Source organism: Diceros bicornis, chromosome 2 (assembly GCF_020826845.1).
Source record: "Diceros bicornis minor isolate mBicDic1 chromosome 2, mDicBic1.mat.cur, whole genome shotgun sequence".
Classification (NCBI taxonomy): Eukaryota; Metazoa; Chordata; class Mammalia; order Perissodactyla; family Rhinocerotidae; genus Diceros; species Diceros bicornis.
The window spans coordinates 20588611-20616508 of NC_080741.1; the positions used below are offsets into that span (position 1 = coordinate 20588611).

General features: G+C 39.4%; 1 protein-coding gene across 1 annotated transcript in view; it reads left to right on the forward strand.

Moving 5' to 3' along the window:
• Positions 1-6014, forward strand: part of MRPL3 (mitochondrial ribosomal protein L3) — a 40048-nt gene extending 34034 nt beyond the window's left edge. The window contains exons 9-10 of the mRNA XM_058553166.1: positions 1196-1273; positions 5273-6014. Of these exons, the coding sequence (XP_058409149.1) occupies positions 1196-1273; positions 5273-5425 (231 nt within the window). The 3' untranslated portion in view covers positions 5426-6014. The remainder of the gene's footprint in view (positions 1-1195; positions 1274-5272) is intronic.
• Positions 6015-27898: the final 21884 nt, after the last annotated feature.

Below are 27898 nucleotides of genomic sequence, written 5' to 3' on the forward strand. Positions count from 1 at the left end.
ATCCAAGCCGTGGAATGTGCAGTCATTAAAAAGAAAAAGTTAGCATCTACTATTTGACCTGGAAAGTTTCCACAAGATGTTGTTACACGAAAAAAGTAAGATTCAGATCATTATGTGTAATAGTCTCTTTTTATAAAAGAATGAACAAAAGCTCTGTACGTATGTATGTTGCCATGCCATGATATACGCACAGAGAAAAGTGGACGGTTACATACCAAATTTTATGTCAGATGTGTGGGTGGATGGAAGTGGATGTGGGTGAGGGAAAGGAGAGAGGGAGACAATCAAAATAGGAAGGAAGAGATAGTACTAGAAAAGGATTATGGTATACATCTGTTTTTATAAAATAATCATATATATATTTAGAAGGGGGAAGTTCAGTCTCTACTAACTTGAGGAATGTATGTAATATCTAAGAGAAAATGAGCTGTACTATAATGGGTGCCATATAATTATATTTTTATTAAAACAAATAACTAATGTTTATATATGTATGCATATGTTTGAACGTATAGAAAGTACAAAGAGGAAAATAAGCCACCCGTAAGAACAACATCCAAAGATAACTGCTAGTCACATTTTGGTGCATGTTCTTCCAGTCTCTACTCCAGATATATTTTATTTATAAATTTTGACCAGCAGAATTTTTGAAAATTTTATATAATTAAATCTGTATTCCCCCTCAAATACTTTATTTTTCTCAGTACCATTTCTTGACCATTCTCTCCCATTTGTGTAAATTTTTTCTCCATGTGAAGATCTGTTTGAGGGCCATCTGCTCAGTACACTTATTTTTTAAATTAGACTCAGAGAGGTTGTGGATTCCCCAGTTTCTAGTTGCAGCAAGCTGATATTAACTAAAAATAAAATAAAATTGAATTTCCACTTCTTATTCTTAATAGTGCCAGCAGAGTCTGTGGAGATATCCAGGTAGTCTTGATCATTCAGTCACATTTATATTTAAAATGAGATTTTGCTACCACTTCCATAAGACATACCTGTTATAGTCTTACATTACAAGTCATCCATAGGATTTGAATTTTTTCAATTCTCATTCAACATTTTGAAGTGCTAATATAGTTATTACTTCACAGGCTACTTATAGCCTCAGTTTTTAGTGACATACTATTTGTTTTAATACAAGTATATTCTCAACTTTTTAAGTCTTAAGGTTTGATTTCATTTCTTGCTTTAGGTGTGGAGAATAAACACAAAGCACAATATAATCTATGTAAATGGCTCTGTACCTGGACATAAAAATTGCTTAGTAAAGGTATGTATCACTGTCTTTATTTTCCATCAGTCGTATATGTGGATGTGTGCCATAAATTCTCCTTTGACCTATAAATGTGGTTTGAAGATGTGTCTTTTTTTCCACGTTTTCTGCTAAATGTTTCTGCTTTTTAGTAGCACCTGTGTAAAAAAATTGCAGAAGATAACCTGTACCCTATGTCTGTAAAACGATGAACCTGCAGTAAGGGCGGGACCAGTGAGCAGAGGCTCTTTAGAAATACAAAAAGGGTATTAGGGTAGCTATTGCCGAAAGATCAATCTATCTCTGTCCTTCCAAAAAAAAACTTTAGTTTTTTTAAGAGTACTTTGACAAAGGAATCAGAAATACTTGAGGTTGAAATTAAATGAATCAACGAGAAAGATGGTTAAAGGTAGGCATTTTAAGGAGAGATTTTATTATTTTTTTTTTAGTTTTTATTTTTATTACTATCATTGCCCTGATTATACCTCTGTTTTCCTTAAAAATATGCATGTTCATTTTTATGTTCAAAAATGTAAAGTAAAAGAACAAAAGAAACATGTACAGGATAGATTTGAAGAAAAACTCTGAAGCTCTCAGAGACTTATTGCAAATAAAATACAAAATAAATATTCTGCCTGCGATTGAGGCCAACATACTACAAAGTGAGAGATCCCTTTTGAATTTTGAATCTTCCATTCTGAAAATAAATTTGTAGTAGAAGTGGTATCAACTATTCCCAGAAATATATTCTTCGTTAGTTTTCCAAAAGTGAGTTGAAACTTCAGTCTGCTTTTTAAGGTTGGGTCTTTCTCTATGTATTCTTTTTCGTTTCTTAAAGTAGGTTCCATGACTAGCGTTAAGGTACAATATTTTTTTTAATCTTACAGTAATTAAAATTCCCCTTTCCGGAACTCCTTACTTTTGACTGGATTATTCTTATTTTTCTTAAAGAAAAAATGCATTTGATGAATTTTTGCAATTTTTTTTTTTTAACTTGAAGATGTTAGAGGTTTAAGTAGGTGTCCAGGTCATGGACACAATGACAGGTGGTTGAAACCAGCAGGTTGTCATTGTACTTCTCATAACATTTTGGCTTCATAATTCAATGTATCCCTACCTCCACATTCCAGATTTATTGCATGTTATAAATATCACCACCTTAAATGAGAAAAAAGGAAAATGATTATTTTCCATAATAAAATTATACCAAATAGCAGGTGAATTTTTAAATGTTGTCGGATCCACCTTTTCTCCCCATTTTGCTACATACACGATTCTAGGCTGGCTTTCCAACTGAAACTACTGCTGCTGTGATTTCTCAGGAGCCATCTCAGCATCTTTGACACCAGCAAGGATGAATAGGTCAGCTGTCTTGACAAACCATAATATGTGCAGTGATATTCTGATCTGGTTGTTATAAACAACTTTTAATCAACAACATACTCAGATTTTCCACCCACTTCAATAAAAGATTGCCTCTAAAAAATTAACTCTTTAGTGAATGATGGCTTGCTCTCACTGAAGACGTTTAGAAGGTACACCAAAGGCAATTCCAAAAGAGGAGTCTAAACATATTTTGAGAAACAAAAGCATCAGAGAAATGTCTAGTGTACTTTGAACTGTTAATACACTAGTGAATATATTTGCAGCAAACATTTTGATAAAAAAGAGCTCACCTTGAAAAAAAAGTCTTTGGATTTTGGTGTCTAAACAACTGTCTTCTGTAACCTTAAACAATGTTAGGTGTCCCAAACATTAAGGTGTGGGCTTGAGATAATGTTTTGTGGCTTGTGTTTTAAATGCCAGAAGCTTGGTACATGTTTTGAAAACATTCACTTTTTCCATTCCTCCAGGTGATTCCATAGCAGGTGAATAAGCCCCCTTGCCCTTGGAGACTGAGGCACTTCCTGCTGGACAAGCAGCCTCATTATTAACATCCACTCACCCCACAGGAGCTTTTGCTCCCTCAGAGTACAGGGCTACTGATAAATGTTTTCCTTAGTCTAAAGTTAGAAAAGATAGTCGTAGGGATGACCAACCTGTTTAATGTTAGCTTTTTGTTATTGTTGTTTGGATTCACTGAAAATACTGAGAGCCTAAAGAACTGTTATTTACAGCATAATGTAGTGTATGTTATTAAATACTATCCGTGCATGCTCATTCCTATATCCTAATTTATAATTTGTTTATTTTCAGATATACCTGTTTTTTCTGTGTCCTACCCCCCACCTTTTCTCAAAGGATTTGAACTGGTTTGCTAATATACGTAAACATAAAAAGAATGAGGTAGATAGTTGAGGGAGTCTTAGTAAAGGCGGGGAAATAATAAAGCCAGGGGTGAGATTAAGTGCACAAAAATACATACCATAGAGTCTTGCACATTTGTTCAAGATGGGCTGCAGACTTTTGACCCTCAGCTTTAGAGCCACCACGACAAAAGATACTTAGATAAGGTGTCATCATATGTTTCAAATCAATGAATTATAGTGCTGTAGCATTTATAATTAGAATATATAAGCAGTTCTTTTGTCTGAAATGTTCCTGAGTTTTGGTACGTCTATAAAAATGTAAAAGTAACTGAGAATTAGCTATTTAGGTCATTTATGACTAAATTTTCACATTTATCAAATTAGCACAGAAAGTTTTGTTACTGTTGGTTTTGTTTATCTGCTTGGGCTTTATTTTCAATTCTAAATTCTGAGACAGTTTAAATTGGTAAGAATATGATTTTTTTTTCCAAGTTAAAGTTCAACCCAAGATTAGTGAATTGGAAAAAAAAATTTAACAAGTTTATTTTCTTCTGGGCAATTTACCATTAATTTCTTGGAACAATTTTAATGAGAGAGATTAAAATAGATGTTTTTCTGTTCTTAGCTGTTCCTAGCAGCTGTGTACTTACTTCAACCAAATTATTCATTTCTTATTGCCAAAATGATTATGCCTTATTTTACTCTGTGTGTATAATTACATGTAATGTTTTTTATTTCTCTCTGAATGAAGGCTGTAGAATGAGTCAGAAGCTTTAAAGAACCCAATGATATTTTCCAAAAATGAAACTCAGTATTTTAGATCATATCAATATCTGTACTATTCCTTGGTTTATGAATTCACAGATACAATTAGGATATTTTTAGAATATAAAGAGTTAATGAGCTATTATAAAGGTTTATGGGTTTATTATTATTGTTTTTGCCAAATATTATTCTGTCCTTAGCTTCCCAATGAGACTTCCTAAATCTAAGTTAATTTCCTTAATAAAACTTGAAATTTTTAGTTATGTGCTCTTAGAATTAAGACTAACAAAAATACTAGGTAAATTTTATTTTTTTAACCTTAGCTCAAAAAATTTATGGTAGGAAATAAAATAATAAAAGATAATGTGAGTAGATAATCAAATCAATTAAGAAGTAGATATACCTTTTAGATATATAGTTTGTTAGATCTTTATATTTGAAAAATCAATTTAGATATAATTAGTATTTAAGTAATTGTAAAATATAATTTATCATATTGGGCAGTTCTAGAGATTTATAAGTTATGGATAGGATATAAATTAATAGAGTAATTTTATTCATATGAGATAGCTGATTAACTTGAGGAAGATTGCATTTCTGTCATTGGATTAATTAAGTTTACTGGAATAAAAAGAATACATTGAGTTCCTTGTGCTTTATAGATATAAAACAGTTGTGTTGGGCCGGCCCGGTGGCTTAGCGGTTAAGTGCGCGCGCTCCTCTGCTGGCAGCCCGGGTTCGGATCCCGGGCGCACACTGACGCACCGCTTCTCCGGCCATGCTGAGGCCGCGTCCCACATACAGCAACTAGAAGGATGTGCAACTATGACATACAACTATCTGCTGGGGCTTTGGGGGAAAAAAAAAATAAAACAGTTGTGTTATTCACATTGGAAAATGTAGGAACAGATATTCTTTGACTATAAATAATAAGTAAAACAGACTATCTCTAAATCACATAATGGTAGCGCTTATTAATAAGATCTTTGCCTCCTTCCTACAGATCAGAGATTCTAAACTGCCTGCATATAAGGACTTCTGTAAAAATCTACCGTTTCCTACATACTTTCCTGATGGAGATGAAGAGGAACTACCAGAAGATTTGTATGATGAGAATGTGTGTCAGCCTAGTGCCCCTTCTATTACATTTGCCTAACCTCATTGGACAGCGGAACCTCACATATTCTATGAGCTTTGATGAGCCAGAACAATAATATAACCAGGAATTAAATTTTCCTTTCTTAGTCACAGCAATACCACACTTGTCATCTTTGTCAAGGGCGTAAATGTATCATTTATCCCCCAACTCAATTTGTGGTAAAAAAAAAAAAAAAAATTACCGCATTAAACAAATCAGTTAAGTAGACTGGATATGTCAAATTTAGATGGATTGGCAATTTACATATTAGCAAAGTCTTTGTAATATGTGGGCTTCATTCTTTTTTTACTACGTATTTCTCAAGTTATCTTAAGATGTTTATAAATTTAACTTTTATTAAAGATTTGTCTGTCTTTGTGAAGGGGTGGTTGAGGAGCAGTGGCAAACCATATGGGGACTATGACGGTGGTGCAACCTATTTTGATAAAAGAAACCAGTTCCTAAAATTCATTTTTATCAGTCTACATTTTAGAGCCCTAAAGAGAGAAAGGAAGTAAGATTTTTATTTAAATTACAGAAATATATATGTCACAGTTAAAGACTTGACAAAGGAAAGACAATAAAATCATATTATGGATCCGATTTACGCTTTTGTTGGGAGGAATAGTTATTTTTTAGTTTGATCACTCAACTATAAGGTAGGTGTAATCATTTTTCTTTGATGCCTTCCAAAAAGGATTTGAAATAGCCTGGGATTGTACATTCAACAAACTTATTAATTACCTATTACTAAAAATGTTAATGGCCCCTGGATTTCTCTTCATTGTATGAAATTAAAATGTGTTTACTAATGGCTACTTATGATAAATAATTAAGCTTAACAATGGAAGTATAAGCAGGCCTCATTTAACTGCTGGATTTCCTCAGGACCAGATTCCTGAGGACCCACAGAATCCAACTTAACCCCAGATGTTTTCTGAGACTTGATTCATATGGTCACCTAAGAGACTTATTATAGAGTTAGGTCTCCTTGTGATTTCCTGATAAGTAATGGATTTGTTATTAAAAGATCCAACAATATTTTCCTGCCCATATTACATTTCTCTCATTCTTAATTTTAAATCCAAATGTAGCCACATCTTTAAGTTTATAATTTATACTTTATCTCATTCCATTAAAGATTTGTGACAGGAAATCCGTGCAATAAAATAGTAAAATAAGAGAAAAACATGTGGGATGATATAAATTAGAGTAGGTGGGAGGTTGGGAAGCAGTAGAACCAAAATAATGTAGATGAGAAGGCTGTGACATTCAGAGTTTTTATACTCAATTTGGCTCTGAGCTTTCTGGGTACCAAGGTAAAACAAACAACATTGATCTGTTACATATTTTCCTTTAATCACGAGTTCCTTAAGAGGAATTTTTTTAAACTGGAGTAAGTCTTGGTCACCACAACAATTTTTTATTAAAACAAAAATGTTCATCAAACTAGCAATTCCTGAACTTGTTAAAAGATAACTCAAGCAAATCTCATACTCAAAGGTAAAATATTAGATGTGTTCTTGTCAGAGTTCAAACAAGGTTATCCTTTAGTACATCTATTCAACCATGTTCTTGGAGGTCCTAACTACTACAGTAAGACAAGAAAAAGTAATGATATAAATACTGGAAAGTAAGAACAAATTTCATTACAGGCACACCTCAGAGATAACTGCAGATTCGGTTCTAGACCTCTGCAATAAAGCAAATATCGCAATAAAGTGAGTCATGAATTTTTTGGTTTCCCAGTGCAAATAAAAGTTATGTTTACAGTATATTGTAGTCTATTAAATGTACAGTAGCATTATGTCTAAAAAAGCAACGTACATACCTTAATTAAATACTTTATTTCTAAAAAATGGTAACCATCATCTGAGCCTTCAGCACGTCGTAATCTTTTTGCTGGTGGAGACTCTTGCCTCAATTTTGATGGATGCCAACTGGTCAGGGTGGTGCTTGCTGAAGGCTGGGGTGGCTGTGGCAATTTCTTAAAATAAGACAACGGTGAAATTTGCCGCATCGATTGGCTCTTCCTTTCACACATGATTTCTCTGTAGCATGAGATGCTGTTTGATAGCTTTACCCACAGTAGAACTTCTTTCAAAATTAGAGTCAACCCTCTCGAACCCTGCTGCTGCTTTATCAACTAAGTTTATGTCATATTCTAAACCCTTTGTCGTCTTTTAAACAGTCTTCACCAGGAGTAGATTCCATCTCAAGAAACCACTTTCTTTGCTCATCCATAAGAAGCAACTCCTCATAGTTAAAGTTTTATCATGAGCTTGCAGCAATTCAGTCACATCTTCAGACTCCACTTCTAATTCTAGTTCTCTTGCTATTTCCACCACATCTGCCGTAACTTCCTCCACTGAAGTCTTGAACCACTCCAAGTCATCCATGAAGGTCAGAATCAGCTTCTTCCAAACTCCTGTTAATGTTGATATTTTAACATCTTCCCGTGAATCACAAATGTTCTTAAGGGCATTTAGAATGGTGAAACCTTTCTAGAAGGTTTTCAATTTATTTTGCCCTGATCCATCAGAGGAGTCACTATCTGTGGCAGCTATACCCTTATGAAATGTATTTCTTAAATAATGAGACTTGAAAGTTGAAATTACTACTTGATCCCTGGTCTGCAGAATGGACGCTGTGTTAGCAGACGTGATAACATTAATCTCATTGTACATCTCCATCAGAGCTCTTCAGTGACCAGGTGCACTGCCAATGAGCAGTAATATTTTGAAAGGAATCTTTTCCTGAGACGTTCTCAACAGTGGGCTTAGAATATTCAGTAAACCGTGTTGTAAACAGATGTGCTGTCATTCAGGCTTTGTTGTTCCATTTACAGAACACAGGCAGAGTAGATTTAGCGTAATTCTTAAGAGCCATAGAATTTTCAGAATGCTTAGTGAGCACTGACTTCAACTTAAAGTCACCAGCTGCATTAGCCCCTAAGAAGAGAGTCAGCCTGTCTTTTGAAGCGGGCATTGACTTCTCTCTAGCTACGAAAATCCTGGATGGCGTCTTCCTTCAACATAAAGGCTGTTTCGTCTACATTGAAAATCTGTTGTGTAGCCACCTTCATTACTTATCTTAGCTGGATCTTCTGGGTAACTTGCTGCAGCTTCTACATCAGCACTTGCTGCTTCACCTTGCACTTTTGTGTTAGGAAGATGGCTTCTTTCCTTAAACCTCATGAACCAACCTCTGCTTCACACTTTTCTTCTGCAGCTTCCTCACCTCTGTCAACATTCATAGAATTGAAGAGAGTCAGGACCTTGCTCTGGATTAGGTTTTGGCTGAAGGGAATGTTGTGGCTGATTTGATCCTCTATCCAGACCCCTAAAACTCTCTCCATATCAGCGATAAGCCTGTTTCACTTTCTTATCATTTGTGTGTTCACTGGAGTAGCACTTTTAATTTCCTTCAAGAACTTTTCCATTTGTATTCACAACTTAGCTAACTGGTGCAAGAGGCCTAGCTTTTGGTCTATCTCAAAGCTTTCGACATGCCTGCCTGACGAAGCTTAATATTTTTAGCTTTTGATTTAAAGTGAGAGATATGCAACTCTTCTTTTCACTTGAACACTTAGAGGCCATAGTAAGGTTATTAATTGGCCTAGTTTCAACATTGTTTCTCAGGGGATAGGGAGGCTTGAGCAGAGGGTGAGAAGTGAGGGAATGGCCTGTCAGTGAAGCAGTCAAAACACATACATTTATTGATTGAGTTCGCCATCTTGTATGAGTGCAGTTCATGGTGCCCCAAAATTACAATAGTGACATCAAAGATCACTGATTACAGATCACTATAACAAATAATAATGAAAAAGTCTGAAATATTGGGAGAATTACCAGAATGTGACACAGACATGAAGTGAGCAAACACTTGGAAAAATGGCACCAATAGATATGCTCGATGCAGGGTTGCCACAAACTTTCAATTTATAAATAACACAGTATCCGTGCAGCACAATAAAGCAAAGCACAATAAAATGAGGTATGCCTGTATTTCTAAGAAATATGATTTACTTAGAAGATCAAACACAATCAACTGATAAGCCAATGAAGACAGTTCAAAAAGGTGACTGCGAGATTAATATATAAACATAATAGCAATATTTAATTGGGAAATTTTAAGGGGGGAAAATGGATACCATTTACAACAGCAATTTAAAAAAAGGTTATCTAGAGAAAAAGCCTAACAAGAAATGTGCTAGAGTCTTATTGAAGAAGATAAAACTTGATTGAAGGACTTAAAAGAAAACTTGAATAATGGAGAAGAATGTCATGGTTATGAAAGGGAAGACAAATTGTAAAGAGTTCAGTTCAATCCTATTTTTAAAATATCAACAGGACTTAACGACAGAACTGTTCAAACTGATTCTAAAATTAATGTGAACGTGTAAACTCAAGCACAACCAAAACTTAAAATGATGCCCATTAGTTAGGTATGCCCATACTATGCCTAGGGATTTATACTTATTTAACTTTGAAATTCCAGAAACTGTATGCCTTAATTCTACTCCTTTAGTTAGCTGCCTCTGATCAAAAGGTTTTAATGAACTTATAGATGCGTCGTTTGCTGATAAATCACTGAGAAGCAGCTGTTACCTTGCAAGACAAATGAAGAATTATTTCTGAGAACACATAAAATCTCGTTTCTCAATAAATTATTTGCAGAGGTGGAGCGAGGGGTCATAGCATCTGAAGGTGGCCCGATGACAGAGCAAGGAGCAGTTCAGCAGCCATTTGCCGGGACATGTAGTGTTTTGAAGAAAGCAGAGAGTCCTCTCCCTTAGAGACCCCACCCCAGACCCACCGTCATCTGTTTCTAGAGTCTGCAAGTGGTCTGTGGGTCGGTGTTAGAGTTTTAAGGAAAAAAAATTTTTTTTTTTAGGAAGATCAGCCCTGAGCTAACATCCATGCCAACCCTCCTGTTTTTGCTGAGGAAGACCGACCCTGAGCCAACATCTATTGCCAATCCTCCTCCTTTTTTTCCCCCTTTTTCTCCCCAAAGCCCCAGTAGACAGTTGTATGTCATAGCTGCACATCCCTCTAGCTGCTGCATGTGGGACGCGGCCTCAGCATGGCCGGAGAAGCAGTGCGGCAGTGCGCGCCCGGGATCCGAACCCGGGCCGCCAGTAGCGGAGCGCGCACACTTAACTGCTAAGCCACGGGGCTGGCCCCAGGAGAAAATTTCTGATCACCTTTTAGGATCGTGAGGGTGAATTCTGTCTTCTAGAGTCAGTCGGGGAACAAAGCATCCATTTCCACCCCCTACTCCCCACTGCCAGTGCCTTGTACAGCTACCTACCTATTAAAGAGGGTCTGGACCCCATTCCTGCAAGTTTTTTCAGTGGCCCAGAAGTGACCCGAGTTATGTTCTACTGAGCCAGGTGGAAAAGGAGGAAGCATTCTCTACGGTTATGGAATACATAAGCCAGAGTGGGCCCGGTCCAACACTAAGCAAAACACACGTGATTTGCTAAGAACATTGCGTCACTATTTGTGGCTATGGCCCCTGTCATCAAATGTTCAACTCCAGTAAAATGGAGCTCTGCCTACTGTGGATGGGAGTACATAGTCTGGCCACTGGCCTGCTTGCCCCTGTGTTTGGAGCCCAGGCAATACTAGAGGCCTACCCATGAGCAGTGGTGGCCATGGGACAGATGTGGACAGACACAATTCAGGTCTCAGCAGTGGAGCCCACTCAGGTCCTGTTTTGGGCTTGAACTTGATTTACTATTTTAGATTTTAGTCTTAAAATGGGGAACCTTTTTGTAACTAAACTTCATTCAAATTAGACATTTGTTCCAGCCTTCGTTGGTACTAGCTATTAGTTATAAATAATAGCTGAAAGGTAAATACTGAAATTTGTATGAATTCTGTAGGCCTTAGGAAGACCAGCTGGTCAAGGCATACCCACTTTAAGAATTACACGAAGTGCTGGTTGTCCTCCTTCCTGCCCAGGACCCTCACCTCACTTCTAGGGTAGTTGGAGCTGAAATGCTAATGTTGATTAGTCCTGTCTCCACAGTGGGCCTGGCATGGGGTGAAAATTGGGTGATGCCCAGCTGTCACAAACTCTAAAATGTCAATGAAAGCATTTCTTACACATGGCAGATATAGGGATATAATTTTCAAGGAGATTAAGTATTTCAGAGTCAATAAATAGTGCTTTTTGTAACCTTTAATGCTGAGGTACAGACCTGCCGTGCAACTTTTCACGAGGGGTGGAATATAAGGATGACTTTTACAGCTTCTTTCCAGAGATAAATTTGGGAGTGGAACCTGACCATGTCTCAGGATATATGATGAAATACATGCAGAACTATGGGGTTTTGTTTGGTTGGTTTTGGTTTTTTAATGTAAAGAGTGTTATGACACACCCATCTTCAAGTTACAGCAGTCATTCAGGACTTCTGAATGTTGTTTGGCCCTTTGGGGTGAAAGCTCTCAGGTGAACACCTTCAACGTCTGTACTACTACTATTCTTGTCAGAGTAGAAATACAACACCATGGCTTCTCGAGGCACTGAGTCTTGCAAGGTGGTCTAGCCTGCAGTGTGATGTCCTTTTCCATGGCTGATTTCTTTCTCTTGGTATTACTCCAGAAAGGCCCGTTACTGCCTGTTTTGCCTGAAAATCGCTACTTTGGAAGTCCTCCCAGCTCTTGCAGGAAGTATGGCAGGGAGAATGGGCTTGTCCTGCTATCTTGTTTTTATAAATAGCTTTATAGCACAGTGCTTTAGTGAGGAGGTGGGGCATGTTGCTGATACCAGTTTTGCTGAACTGCTGACCCAAGAGAGTATTTAAACATACCCAGACAGAAGCAGGTCACCGTGCTGGGAGGGTCCCTTGGGCAAATGTCTTCAGGAGCTTCGTAATCATATATGTCACTTCATGGCTGCCTGCTTTCTATATAGGAAGCAGTTCTTCACATGAGAGTTTACTTGACTAATGATGGATAAAGTTTCTACTGCCTTCAGGAATTTTCTATAAAGTTGACTTTCCTGCAACAACAGACATTCCTCCTTCAGTTTCCAGTTTTACTGCTATATCTGCTATAAGGCCTCATATGCCAGCTTCCAGTAATAATTCCTCCCAGACCAGGTGGGAACTTAGCCCCGGAAATGACAATCGTCTCTCAAAGCATCAAGACAAATGATGACTGCCATCAGATTCTGCCTCTAGCAACTGCCTAGGATCCGTGAAATGAGAGGACCCAATTAAAGTGCCGTTGCCCCCTCCAGAAAACAGCCCGAGTCCTGAGTGTGCAGAGTTGCCAGCCTCCATTTCATCACTTGTTTTTCTGCTTTTAAGTGTTGTTTCCAAAGAACTTACAGCAGTCCATGTCATGCATTGTTTTTCATTCTTTTTAGATTAATGAGGTGGCCTGTTCAAGTTAGACAAGCCAAATTAATCTCAATGAATGCAACCCACAACACCACAAAAGCACATAAATGGTTTTAACTCAGCTGGCCAGAGTCTTCTTGGTATGGGAGGTGCATAACTGTTCCTTCCTGGCCTTGGACTAGAAGAGTGAAAGTGACGCTGTGATCTCGAGTCTCCTAATGCGGACTTTTTATGAGCATCGAGTATGTGTTAGGACATTTAGGAAGTTTGTTGTTGTTTTTAAAGAAAAAGGATGAGATATCCATCAAGTTCTGACGCTGCATTGAACTTGCTTCATTTGAGAAGGAACTAACTAAACACTCCATCACAAATGTCCTGACAAAGATGCATAGGACTGTGCCCGAATGAATAATAAAAAATAGACTTCTAGAGCATTCAACATAATTTTCCTTATCTAAAATGGTGTGTTTAAATGCTGAAGCAAAGATGGCATCAGAGCTGTTGGCTGACTATCCATTTTTTTCTGCTAACTGCAGAAACGTCGACTGTGATGCTTCACCTCACGAAGGAGTACTGGTGCTTCTAAGGAGGGTGCTCGTCCCCTCCTCAAACAAAACAATAATAACAGCTAGCCTGCTGCTAAAATATTACCATAAATGATAGAACCGAGGTGACAGTATCCACAGAGGAAAGGAATATTTAGGAAAACATGAATCAAAGCTGAGGAAGTAGGCAAAGAAAAAAGAACTGATAAATAAGGAAAAGATCTGTTCTATAAAAATCTAGACTTTTTCTTCCTGTAGATTTAGAACAGGCAGTATCTCTTCCCTGCTTGCATGACTCATTTCTCTGGCCAGTAACTGATGACAACACCTCTGCCACGGGAAGAAGATTGTGATTTAATGATCCAAAGCCCTTTGTTAGACACCACTTCTCATAGAGACAGACTCAAGGTTCTGTGGCCCAGGAGCCATTGAAATACGTGTTTATGACAAGGTGCATCCAAACAAGAGGACGCGGGAAGTGAGCACAGCAGGCATAGGTAATTCACAGTGGGTTACAAAGGCAAGTCTTACCTTCTCCTAACACCCTGCTTCTTTCTCAACCCTGGCTGCACATTGCAACCGTGCAGGGAGCTTTTAAAACCCATCCCAATACTCTTGGAATCTCTGGGGCCAGGCCCCAGATATCAGTATTTTTTAAAGCCCCCCAGGTAATACTGATGCACAGTCAAGGTTCCAAACCACTGGCCTAAAACCACATGACATATAGACAGGCAAGTCATTTGTGGCACCAGGCCAATTCTTTGGGAACCTCCCTAAAGCAATTCAAATTGGAGAAAATTTTAGAAAAATGTAGCAATACTAATGTTTTATATGTATATAGTTCTTTATATTTTAAGGCATTTTTATGTTCTCATGAGAGTACCTTCCTGGGAAAATGCTTAGCATCTTGTAAAACTATACAAATGTTAGATATTTTCCATCCTGTGTGGCAACTGGGAAAACAAGCAGAATGGGAGGTCTTGGATTGTTTAGGGTCTCACTAAAGAGTGGCTGGCAGAGCCTGTACCCACATCAGGGCTCCTGACTTCCCTGCATCCCTCTACACCACGACCTGAGACATGATAATCTTTGAAGAGCACCATAGAATCTTGGCAGAGTTGGTTCTCTCTATTATGAACTGTGATTTAGCCTCCTACAGAAATATGTATTAAATTGTTTTAGGTTGCTTTAGAAATGTGTTACTTTAGTATCTCGACTCTGATAAAATCACAAGTGCAACGAGCTGTCAGTCTTGGCTTGTCTGAAGTTTCCAGTTGATTGTTGTGGTTCGTATTTGCTATTGTATTTAGTTCCCTTGTCCTGCACCTGCAGTAAGTATCAAATGCTTAGGAAAAATTACCGAGGGGAAAAATTGAAAATGGAGAAAATTCTAGTTTCTTTTTGTGCAAATTGGGATAGATCAAGACTCTGTTCTTTTCTTTTCATGACTGAATGCTTTAGAACAACTCCAGAGAAGCTGACCTAGAGATGGAGTATCTCGGGTGTAGGGTGAAGTTGCACCAGCAGACTCCTAAGGGTTGACTTGTTTATCAGTGAATCTTCCCTCTCAGGCCTCATCAGGGCCCCTCTCCTTATGACTTGAAGGTGACAGTGAGAATTACATGGCACTTATTGAACGTCCACTAAGTGTCAGATGTCTTACACACAGTCTCTCATTTTATCCTCAACCACCCTGCTAGGTAGTTGTTATCATTTCTACTTTATTGATGAGGAAATTGAAACTCAGAGATTATGTAGCATTTCCGAGTCAAATATCTAATGAATGGCTGAAATGGGCCAAGAACTGAAGGTCATCTCTGGACTCCAAGTCATGCATTCTGGGCAGAGCCCCGGCTTCCAGTCACCTAAGTTTCCTAGCCCTTCTCTTGGATACCAACAGTAAGCCTTCTCTTCAGCTGTGGGGAGATAGGAGCCCCCTTTCTCCTTATCGCACCTGTAGGCGTGGTTAAGACAACTTTTCTGAGAGGCAGTTTCTCTCATGTATCAAAAAGGAAAGGTGTGTATCATGTCTCTTAAGTTCTCCACTTCTCACCTCTTCTCCATCACCTAAGGTGGGAAGGGGGTTGAAAGAAGACTGGTTTATCAGAGCGCAGTCTGCTGAGAACTGGGCAGGAGCAAGTGTGAGAGGAAGAGCTGGGCTTGAGTGTGGGCTCATTTACACTAGACTGCGGAACTTTGGTTGGCACCACTCCTATTTACAATCGAGTGCTCTGTCGCTCTATTTGGAGGGCTGTCTTCACCACCCTCAAAGGGGAAGTGGGTTGAGTATGTATTTGAGGGGTTGGGGGCTGATGATGGAGTATTGAAAGGAAGGATGAAAACTTCTACCTTTTCACTACAGGTTGCAGGTCAGGACAGTCATATTACCCTCTCAGCCAGCTCCAAAATTATTGTTTTGACCTAAGCAAAGGTCTTAAGCCTGACTAAGAGATATTGATTAGACCTGCAAATAGCTTCAGGCAGTAAAACAGTATGAGACTTAAAAAAAAATCCTGAGGTTCCAGAAGATCAAAGAGGTCATACCAGCTGAAACTGCTGAACCAACATTTTTAAAAATAAGCATTGATTCAAATTTAATTGACTAGAGAACAGTTGCAGCTTCTTAAGGACAATGTCTCAGTTTTCTCCCCATCTTATGAGGTGGTAACGGGCATTGGACAGGACGATAGGCCTGTCTTGACCTCTGTGCACCTCTTCATGAATGGGCAGGCCTAAGAAGAATGTCTGTGAATTAGTCATTTCTCCTATTTATTTGATAAGAGAGGTTAACCTAATTTATCAAACACAGAAGGTCAACAATCTGGCCAACTTTAAGAAATTTCTAGTGATCCTTTTCTTTCACCATCAGGAAAAAAAGTTTCTGAACTTTTTAGGATCTTGGTGCTCCACACGCATGGAGGTTCCACCATTTCTTATTTGCTGGTCTGCATGTGGAATTATTTGTCTGGCCAAGGTAGGGATCCTCTTTATTACCTCCCAGGCTCTTGGTTTGTTGAGTCTATGTTGAGCCAAGGGTAGTTTCCTCTTTTTACTGAATTGATAAAGAGACATTCAGAGAACCCACTGAATGAGTAAATAAAAATTAGGAAAAAATCATTATGGATCAATCATCCAGTTTAATTTTAAGAGGACACCAAAGAAAAGGAGTAATGAGATTTTTAAAAGTTAAAAATAAACTTTGTGTTTTTTTGTATTTGTTTATTATATAAATTTAGAAGGAGAAAGAGAAAAACACTTTATGATCCCACTTTGCAGAATTACTAAGACTACCGACATCTTCTAGACCTTCTGTGCCTATATGTGTATATGTTTGTATAATAAATAAGATTGTCCTGTGAATGCTATTTCATAGTCTTTTTTTGGTGGTTTTTTTTTTTTTTTTGCAATTGGGAACAATTCTATGATGGACATCTTTATAGCTAAATCTTAGTAGAAATCATTAATTATTTTCTTCAGTAAATTTCTGGATGTGAAATGCCTGGATCAAAGGCTATGTAATACTAAATTGCCCCTCAGAAAGATTTACCAAGTTAAATGAGTTAAAAATCTTCTCTATTTACTTGAAACAAGAATATTTGGTCCCCCACTTCCTGACGTGAGGTGTGCATGGGCTTCCTCCTCAAGCAATCACCCATCTACCAGTAATTTCTCGTCTAGTTCCAAGTAGGGATGTTGCTTTTATCCATTCCTTTCCCAAATTCCAAAGGGGGCGATGCCCAGCCCTCCTTTATTTCACTTTTCTCTTTCCACTCCTGATGGATATATCACCCCAGTGAACAGGAAAGATCCCTTAATACCATCTTGGCATTTCCAGAATCTCTGGGAAGAGCTAATGCTCTGGGTGAAGTTGCTAGGCCATTGCATGGAAAGCAGGAATAAATGCAAAAGCACATATCACTTCAGCTCATGGATATTGGATGGGTCCAAGCATTCCCTTCTGGAGATGTCCAGAGCCCCAGGAAGAGTGAACCATTGCATGGCAAGGCAGGAAGGAGGCTAGCTTTACATGGCCTGCCTGGTGAAATGTGATGTTTGGGCTGGCAGAATCAGAATGGTATTAACACTTGACAACCACGGTTGTGTGTATCTCCAGTAAACCATCTCTGTGAGGCCAAAAGAGGACAGGTATTGTCACAAGCCCTGCTGCTGAGGACAGTGTCCACATTCCTTATACCGAGGACTGCATGACACAGTCCTCTCAGGGAGTAATGTGAGGAAGATCTGTGTCTCTCCTGTCAAAAAGAGTATGATTCATTGAATCGGGTAAAGGAAAGTATTTAATCCTTCGTGTGTCTCTACCTTGATTCCCCAGAAACAGAGTAGAAGTGAACCAACTCTTCTTAGCCTGGTTTCTGGGATAATTATCTCTCCCACTCCCTCTTTCCTATCCATGTTGCATGGTAGTTAATATTTAGGTCTATATATTCAGGTCCTACTATGTATGTGTCTTCTACAGTAAATCATACCACTTTTTAAAAGGAAGGAAAGAAGGCTGGGAGGAAGGAAGGGAAGGAGACCAACTGGAGGATTTTGTGAGTTGGCTAATTTGAAACTAAACCAGAGTCTTAGGTTCCACTTCAATTTACTTAAATACTGGAAAGAAAGTATTCCCTTCTATTTATCCAGAACAAGATGGACATGATAATGTTCATTAAATTCTTATTTACTGAAGACTTCAGGGGTTAGGAAAACACTTGGGGTAGTGTTTCCCAAATACCTGTGGGCAGAACGGAAGGAGGGATGGAAAGAAGGATGAAGGAAGAAGAAAAGAAGGAAGGAGAAATAAGTCATGGCCTGGGAACATCTCTTTAAGCCACAGAGAGAGCCTAAGCCCAGAATCACCGCAGAGCAGTGGCACAGGCAGCTTCTCCTCGGCAGGTGCATGATGCTCGCTGTGGGGCTCCGGCCGGTCTGACAGAGCGACAAGTGATCTGGGCCACATCCCAGGAGTTGACAGCCTCCTAAAAAGTGCTGAGAAGCTAATACAAGCTAAAGAAATTTCCTGAGCACCTCTTAGATCCATTCATTATCATTGCAGTGGTGTCCAATGATCTTAATTGCTCATTGCAGAGCACAGAAAGCCAAGGTCTGAATGCTTTCAAGCAACGCCACTGAAAGTGCCTGCCCTTTCCAGGCAGTTCTGTCCCTTGGGGCAGGATGTAGAGAGGAAAGCTCTCAGGGAAAGTTTCCAGATTTAAATTTTTTTTTCAAGAAAATGTTTTAAAAAGTTGTCAGATATACTCTCCTTTCTCTTTTCTGCCTCATATGCTGTTCTTTAGCACGCATGCAGTTTCCCTGGCTGTAAGTTAACACATTATGAATTAATCATACAACATTTTATTGAAGCTCACGGTTAAACTATTAATAATTTTCCAGCCAGTGCTTCACTACCTGCTGTGCTAAGCAGGGCTTCCAATTTTCTATCCTAAAAACCACTTTCTTCAAGCTCCAAGGAGCTGCACAAAGTCAACATGTTGGAAATTTGATAGACAAGTTTGTGATCATTCCATCCCCACTTCATTAAACTTCCCCCCTATAGCCCCTCAGTCTTCTGTGAACTCCCAGGGACGGGGGCTATGATTCATTCCTGTCTGTGTCCCCATGGCTGGCGGTGTCTCACGGGTAACATGGGAAGGCCTCCAAAAGACATTTACAAGAAGAGAATGGAATGAGCATATTGAAGATTTTGTTTATTTTTCCTTCTATCCATTTGCTTTTATTCTTTTCTCTGGTCTGGCCTGCCCCTGTGTCCCCATGCCTAGCACAGTGCCTGACAGGTGACATATAGAACCTCCAGAGGCTTACTTGGTAAGTGAATGAAATGAGCATATTGCAGAATCTGGATCCTGTATTGGAGGGGGGAAAATGCTATAAAGGACATGACTGGGCCAATTCATAAAATTGGAATATAGGCTTTAGATTAAAGTATTGTGTCAATGTCAAATTTACTTAAATTGATAACCCTACTGTGGTTATGTAAGAGAAATTCTTATTTCTAGGAAATGCATACTGAAGTATCTAGAGGTGAAGCTGCAGCTTGCTCTCAAATATTCAGGAAAAGGTTCAGGAGAAAATATTTATGTAGAATAGATAGATAGATAAATAGACAATAGATAGATAATAAAGCAAATGGGGGCAAAATGTTAGCAATAGGTGAATCCGGGTAAAAGCTGTATGGATGTTCTTTGTGTTGTTATTCAACTTCTCTGTAAATTTGAAACTATTTCCTAATAGAAAAGTTTTTTTTTTTTTTTTTTTTTAAGAATACTCACAGCTATGGTTCCATTCATATGAAGTTCAAGAATAGACCAAACTACCATATGATGCTAGAGATCAGAGTAGAAATCTGCAGGTTACCTCTGTGGAGAGGGGAGAGCTTTGACTGGGAAGGAGCTCACAGGAGCCATCTGTGGTGCTGAAAATGTTTTATATCTTGATCTTGGTGATGGATACATGAGTGTATATGTCTATATGTAAATGTTTATTGAGTTGTTCACTTAAAATTTGTGTACTTATACATATTATGCTTGAATTATAAATTAAAATTTTCCTTAATTGTGAGTTGAGAGCAAGTCATACATATGAAAGGGTGGGAATGGGAAGTGAGGGATGCAATGAAAGGGGTAATGGAATGGTACCAAGAAGAACTTACTTCAAAATTTGCTTCAGAACTTTGACAGCTGAGACAACTAAACTGTTCTAAAGTACCATAGAACGATGCACAATAGAATGATATAACTTACCCATTGTTGCTGAAAACATTCTAAGTCAGAGATAGATTGGCAGAGAGGTTGGTTGGGAAAGATCTCCAGGAGACTTGAACTGAGGCATGAAAGGAGATGTAGGAATTGGAGAGGAAGAGGAATATACAGCATACTTCTTCCTAATTCGCCTTCTTTGACCATTTCTGTAAGCTCTTAGGTTTATGAGGCTTTCTTTTGAGACTGGTTTGGTCTTCTTTTTTAATGCATGAATATAGAACTGAAAAAAGTAATACCTATGGGATAAAGAAACAAATGAACATATATTACCACTACAGTGTATTTAAAGGACTATGATGATAGTCATGACATGGGGCTGCAAGAGAAGACTGGCACTTACCAAATCAACGTACTTAATTAAACCAACCTTTATGGAGGAGCCTCTCCCACGTCCTGGACACTGTGCTAATTCTGGGGAGACCAAGATGTGTCACTCACAGCCCCCGCCCTCAAAGAGCTTATGCACTCGTAGGGTTATATACATAGCAAAGAGTCATAAAGTGGAATGAGACCACACTCTTTTGCACCCTGTCTGCTCTAAAACATAGCAGTGATAGATGAAATATGTCAATAGACAGAGCCAGGCTCCACAATAAATAAACTAGAAAAGGAAGAGAACATAAAGCAGAGAACAAACTGAAGCACAAGCCTCTTAAGACACAGATAAGAAAGAAAACGGTGGCAGTGGAGTTAAGGAGCCCAAATGATTGACCCGTGAGGGGAGACCAAAGCCAAACTTCACAGGAAGGCAGAGGAAGGGCTCCGCCATTCCAATATCCTCGTCAAACGGAGACAAGAAAAAAAAAAAAAAAAAACTATTGTTGCCTATGGCATCTGCTGGCGGAGGGATGTGGGAGATCACAGTCTTAATTTTACGACCAGAGCTAAACCAAGTTCCCACTGGCTCAGTAGCTGGATTGGCAAAGTCTCCGTTATCAACAGAGATCAGGATCTTTTGAAATCATTCTGGACTAAGGGCCCAGGAGCCAGGTAGGAGCAACTACAAAACCATCAGATGACCAATGAGGTAAAAGGAGAAGGAGAAAATATATTTTTAAGAGTAAACAAAATATCTCCTATTCAAAACCAAAATTCTAAAGCACAAGAAGAAATCAAATGCTAAGGAAAAGTCAATACAATTAACAATCAGGATAAATTTCTTCCACATGAAATTAAAATTTTAAACAGTTCTACAAAGATCTTAAAATTAATGTGTTTAGGGTGCTCAAAGAGATGACTAAAATTATAAATTCCACTCAACATGGCAAGAAATGACAAAATAAAAACAGGCAAAAAGGAAACAAGAATGGATTGCTATATCATGAAATGATATGCTCCTAATAATTGAACTTCAAAACATATAAAGCATATACAAATAGAATTACAAAGGAAAAATCACAAATCCATGATTATAGTAGAAAATTTTAACACGTCTCTATCATGTATGTTAAACTGATATAAGAAACAGACAAAAATCAATAAGAACATAGAAGATTTGAGCAACATAATTAACAAGCTTAATCTAATGGATTTTTATGGAGCCATTACTTCCTGGCAGCACAAAACTCCCTCTGGACTCTTCCAGACATTAATTAATATTTTACTTTTTCTGGAAGATTCATTCCAGTGTTACCCTAGGTGAAGCTCTTATCATTTCTGCTTTTATTGCATCAGTGACAATAATTTATTGTTTATCAAATAAGATTTATTGAACCAGGCCAAGGGCTAATTACTTTAACTGTTACCTAATTTAATCTTCAAAACAACTCTCTAAGGTTGTACTTTCCAAAACAGGAGATACTAGCCACATGTGACTCTTGAATATTTGAAATGTGGCTGGTCTGAATTGAGATGTGGTGTAAACATAAAATCAACACTGGTGTTCTAAGACATAGTACCAAAAAGGAAAAAAAAATAACGTAAAACATTTCATTAATAATGTTTATATCTATTACATGTTGGACATAGACAATTTCATACACACCAACAGCAGACAATTCTGCGCCGTGACCATGTCAGAACAAGACAATAACAGGATCCCTCTGAAACTGTCACTGAGCACACTCAGAACAAGAGCACAATCCAAACCATAAAAGCGACCAAACATCCCCCTCTCCCCGCTGACGTGAGCGGCCACTTCTTTGCCCAGTACAACTTTATCCTGCTCTTTATCCTCTTTGTTCCTCTCACCTCTGAGGGATAAAAATAATTCAGGTTTAATGGGATTGCTCTTGCTTCAGGCAACACCCAGTCCAGAGCAAAACCACACTTCTTTGAATCCTCTCCCAAGTCACCTAACACAAGTCCAAATCCTGCGACAACCCCCTCCTAACTAACTCCCTTTCTGAAATGCCTCATGGCTCCTTTCGGAGTGCTAGTTCCTACATTGCAGCAAGTCTCTGAATCAACTTTGTTCAACTACAGTGTATTCCTGATGGTCTTTGGCTGGAGGGCATTGACAAACCCATTTAACCAATAAGAAAAGTGAGGTACAGAAATGCTAAGTAAATTCACTTAACGTCACACAGGATACTGGGCTACAATCAGTGCTCTTCAACCCCGACCCCATCAGATTCTCTGGAGATGGGACCCAAATCTTCATATGTATTAAAAGCTCCCCACAGTGACAGGCAGCCAGGGTTGAGAAACAAGGCTAGATGATGTCTCTCAGAGCACATCTCAAATTGCAACACGCCTGTCAATCACCTGGGCTCTTGCCAACATGCAGACTCTGATTCAGTAGTTCCGGGTGGAGCCTGAGAATCTGCATTTCTAACAAGATCCCAGGTGATGCTGATGCTGCTGGTCCGCAGACCATATTTCGAATAACAGAATCGAAAGGCCCTTACAGCTCCCAAACACTGACTTTCCAGAAATGTGTTATGTTTCTCTATTTATCAAAAAAAAGGTAATATATTTATTCACTTATCGAGCATTTATAATTCATCATGCACCATGCTAGGAACTGGGGATCCAGCAGGAAACCAGAGAGAAAATAGAGCTGTCTCTCCAGGGACTGAGAGGGCAGTATCACGTTGTCTGGTGAGGGCTGGGAGTCCAGAGACCCAGCATCAGCCATCTGCGCTTCCACGCTGGCCTGGTGAACTCGGTGATGGTTGGGCCCTGATATCTTCCTTCCAGCATCGACATTGTATTATTTGATTTTCTCCTGAATAGTATGAATTTGGGAACCACATATTTATTCCAGATGCATTCGTTTGCTAAAACAACTGTCATGTAAGGGGAAAAAACACAATATATTCAAGGTCACGAAAATAGAAAGTGTGTTGTTATTAAAAAAAATCACAGCAACTGTAATGTAATTTAAAAGTAAATTATTGAGCATCCATGAGATAATCCCCCCAAAGATTATCACAGTTTTAAAGTAGGTCAGATTCTGGGACTGTGTGTCTCCAGACTGTACCTATAATAAGCGAAACTCAAATGTTTTCATTGCTCTTGCATTTAAATGGTTTGACATGAAATTTTAATTAGTCTTCAAAAAGCGTCGTATGTCTGCTGCTGGGAGCTTGGGGAATTTGTTAACTCGGCCTTTTTTGTTTCTCCTGAATGTCAGACCAGCAGAGCCAGTTTATTGAAAGCTGGAATTTTCTTTCTTTGAACATTTGGTCAGTTGTGTGGGTGAAAAAGAGAAAAGCAGTCCTTGACACCCAGAAGCTGGCTTGGTACACTCGGCTGAGCCCTGGTGTCCTCCTGTGGAACATAACACTTGCACAGAACATCAGCATCAGACAAGGCCACTCTGTGACCTTGATGGATGGAAACAAAAACAAGACCACCCTACAATCATGTCTAAACACAGACAAAACATGAGCACTGTCCAAACCACAAAAAGGACCAAACATCCCCCATCCTGGCTAAGATGAGTGACTGCTGCTTCTTTCCCAATTGCAATGTTAGCCTCAGTCTATTCTTCCCTCCTTCTAGATAGATCTATTAAGGCACCCAATTGTAGAATTCTCCTGGCACATAGTGGCCACTCAAGATATAATCGTTGAATAACCTCCAAATTCTTGATTTCATACACCCTCTTTTCCAACCACTATTTCCTATTCTTCTAGCTCAGATGCATTCATCTCATTGAAGCAAAGCTGGGCTTTTGTCTTCTCCAGGCCTGGCCTCAGCAGCTGAACGTTGCTGGAGAAAGTCACAGCATGAGGCTGACTGCTTCGCTGTAAGTTCATGGGCACAAAGATGGCGGGCTGCTCACACGGGTTTTCAGGCTGTGGGACAGATGGTGCGGGGGATTTTCCTCATGGTGATTTTGAGCAGTGTCAGAATCTAGAGAAGGGAAGAGGAGTTGGAGAGGGAACTGAGAGGCCTGAGGGGAGAAACAAGGAGTGAAGGAGAGTCAGGAGTGGGGGATGTCATCTGCAGAAACCTTGGCTTCCAGAGGAAGAAAGTGGCATTTTAAATGTCTCTGGAATAGAAAGGAACACATTCCTTTTTGGAGCACGGACTCCCAAAATCTAAGTCGTCCCACTCATTAGTCCTTTTACAATATCTTAGAAAGAGGTTTATTTGACCAAAAAGCACTACCAACTAGCTTGGTTACGCCATTTGCATGCAGGGGTGGAGAATTCTATAGTGACCTAGCCTCTGGATATTCCACCATCATTAGCACCCAGACCACTAGATGTGCATGGAGGAATCTTCCCACTCCCCGACCCATAAGCCCTCTGCCTCATCCTTTGTTCTATTCTCTGCTCCCAACTCTCCTGTGACTTGGAACATCTCCTGGCTTCTCTGATTTGGGGCTGTTCTAGAGTCTTCTCCTAAAGAATGCTTGCTTTTGAGCTTCTCAATCACCAGCCTCTTTCCCAAACACATCTTCAGTGTTAATAAAGGGGAAGTCTTTCCACTGAAGCCAAAGTCTCAGAACACCTAGTGTTAATGCTCCCACATAGCACTAGGGAAGCAGTCTTTCTTGGGGAGTATGGTAGGCTAAAAAATGGCCCCCCAAAAGGTATACATGTACTAATCTCTGGAACCTGTGAATGTTTATATGGCAAAAAAGGAGTTTGCAGATGTGATTAAGTTAAGAATCTTGCGACGAGGAGATTATCCTGGATTATCTGGGCAAACCCCAAATGCAATCACATGTATCCTTTTAAGAGTGAGGCAGAGAGATGACAGGCAGAATTGGATAAGGTGATGTGACCATGGAGGCAGAGATTGGAGTAATGCAGCCATAGGGCAAGGAATACCAACAGCCAACAGCAGCTGGAAGAGACAATGAATGGACTCTCCCCTAGAGCCTCCAGAGGAAGCACAGCCCTGAGATACCTTGATTCAGACCTCTGCTCCCCAGAACTGTGAAAGAAACATTTTTATTTAAGCCATCAAGTTTGTGGTAATTTGTTACAGCCCTAGGAAAATAATACAGGGAGGTTCCCACCTTTCTCTTCCCTGGCTGTGGCTTCCACTAGAGGTGGCATGAGAAACAGCCTTCCTGACTTCTCTCCCGATGGGTCACAAAGTTGAGGCAGCTGGTGAACAGCTGCCCAGGAGCACATGAGTGGGGGCTATACACAGAAGGACATATAGTTGAGTGTAGACCAGTAAGGCAGATTCCAGCCAAGTTCTCTGCCGCCATTTCCACTCTTGACCTGTCCTTGTGTGATTAGGGTCACTACCCAACAGGAGGCAGAAAGTTTCTGCCTTCAGATGGACTCAGAAGCCCTCAGTTGCAAACTAACATTTCTTAGGGCGAAAAAAACCATTTTTAGAGTAGAAAAGGTTTTCAGGGAATGCCTTCAGGGAGGCGACCTATTTTGAAATGTCATGGCCTACGCAAACTCCCCACATTCAGTTAGGCAAACACAGGAGCCTGGGGCTGACAGGAGAGGAAGGCCAGGGAGAACTGTTTCAGGCTGGCCCCAGGTACGTTGACATTACTGGGGGCTGTTGGTTTAGAAGGGGCTGGAAGCATCAGGGGCTGAAACCTTTTTCAGAAAGCCTTTTCCTTTTCTCAAACCATCCCTGAGTTCACCTAACTCCAGTGTTGTCTGACAGGCGCCAAGGACCAAAGCTTTCAACAGAGTAAAAATGTTTCTAGCCTCTGAGACCTACCCCTTCCCCAGAATAGTGTGAATGGCAAAAAAAAAAAGTCCCTCCCAAGGTGTGAGCCATGCTATGCCCCAGAGGAGTCTGGGGGTCCCTTAAACCAAGAGTTCTTCCTCTTTTTAATACTTGTTTATAAAATAGAGAATAGAAGGGGAAAAGAAATCATACACGCATCTCTAATACACCCACACACTGTTAGGATTTCAGAGTGTTTCTTTCTTCCACACTGTTTTTCCTTGGTTTTAGAAAACTACAATCAGAGAGGACCACAATTCTCAAGTGTCACCTCTTCCAAGAACTTGTACCTGACTACCCAATCTGAAAAGGCCACCTCCCTCATGGCTACCTATTGGTTTACTCTGTTTATATTTTCATCATATCCCTCAACACTATCTAAACATGTTTCATTACTGCTCCCTTATATATTGAATTTCTCTTCCCATTGGCTCCATGAGGGACTTGGTCTTGGGCCCCAGGACCTAGAAGAGCTCCTGGCACCATACATAAGCATGTGTGGAATGAATTAATTGTATGGATGGATGGATGGATTCTTTATATTCTGTTTTCTCTTCAATGCTGTATCTTGCATATTTTTCTTATGCTTATATAGTTGTTTAACCCACAGGAAATATGATTAATATGTCATCTCCCCTGGAAAATGCAAATAAAAGCCTGATTTCCCAGCATTCCCCACCCAAAGTGCTTCTGCTGCATCTGGGAGAACTGATCTCTACTTTTCCCTGACCTGGTCTGTCACTTCACAGCTCCTTCCTCACCAGCGGTCAAGGCCAAGACATTATAGGGAAAAGGGATGAGGGGGAAGGGATTGAAAATGGTAAGACCGTGGAGGAAAAAGTAAGCTCAATTTGGATAAACAGCATTAACTAGTGATGTAAAAGCGGTGAAGGTGAGACTTCTGACTTTATACAGTTGGTTCTCGCTATTTGTGGATTTCTGTTTGTGGATTTCCCTACTCGCTAAATTTTATTTGTAACTCTGAAATCAATACTCACAGGATTTTGCGATCCTTCACAGATGTGCACAGAGCAGCAAAAAATCTGTCACTTGATGTGCGCATTCCCAGCTGAGGTGAGATGAGGATGCTCACCCGCTGTAAACAAGGGTCCTTTTAGAGGCCTATTTAGTGCCGCATTTTTTGCACTTTTGTTGGTGATTTAGCTGCTTGAACTGACCCTCAAATGCAGTGCTGGCATGCTGTCTAGTGTGCCTCATCACAGAAGACTGTGATGCGTCTTACAGAGAAAATACCAGTGTTAGATGAGCTTCCTTCAGGCATGAGTTCTAGTGCTGTTGGCCATGAGTTCAATGTTAACGAATCAACAATATATGGTACATAAGGTGTCTTGAAACAGAAACACACATAAAACAAGGTTATGTAATGATTGGTTGAGAAAAGTGACCAGAAGACCAGGAACCTAACTCCTGGGAGCAATGGTTCCGTATTCACTAACTCAGTGTTCATGGCAGCTTTACAGAACACTACGACCTCAAGTGACACGAACTGACTGTATTTCTTTTTAAAAACATTTTCCTGTTCTTTTTATACAATATGCTAAATATGGAAAAGCATGAAGAGAAAAACTCACCCATAACTATTGTCAATGTGTGCGTGTGTGTGTGTATGTGTGTGTGTGTCTGGAGAGCGCAAGAGTCCTGCTTTTTTTCACTTAGAAATCTATGCTTCCTATTTACCCCGTGTGTT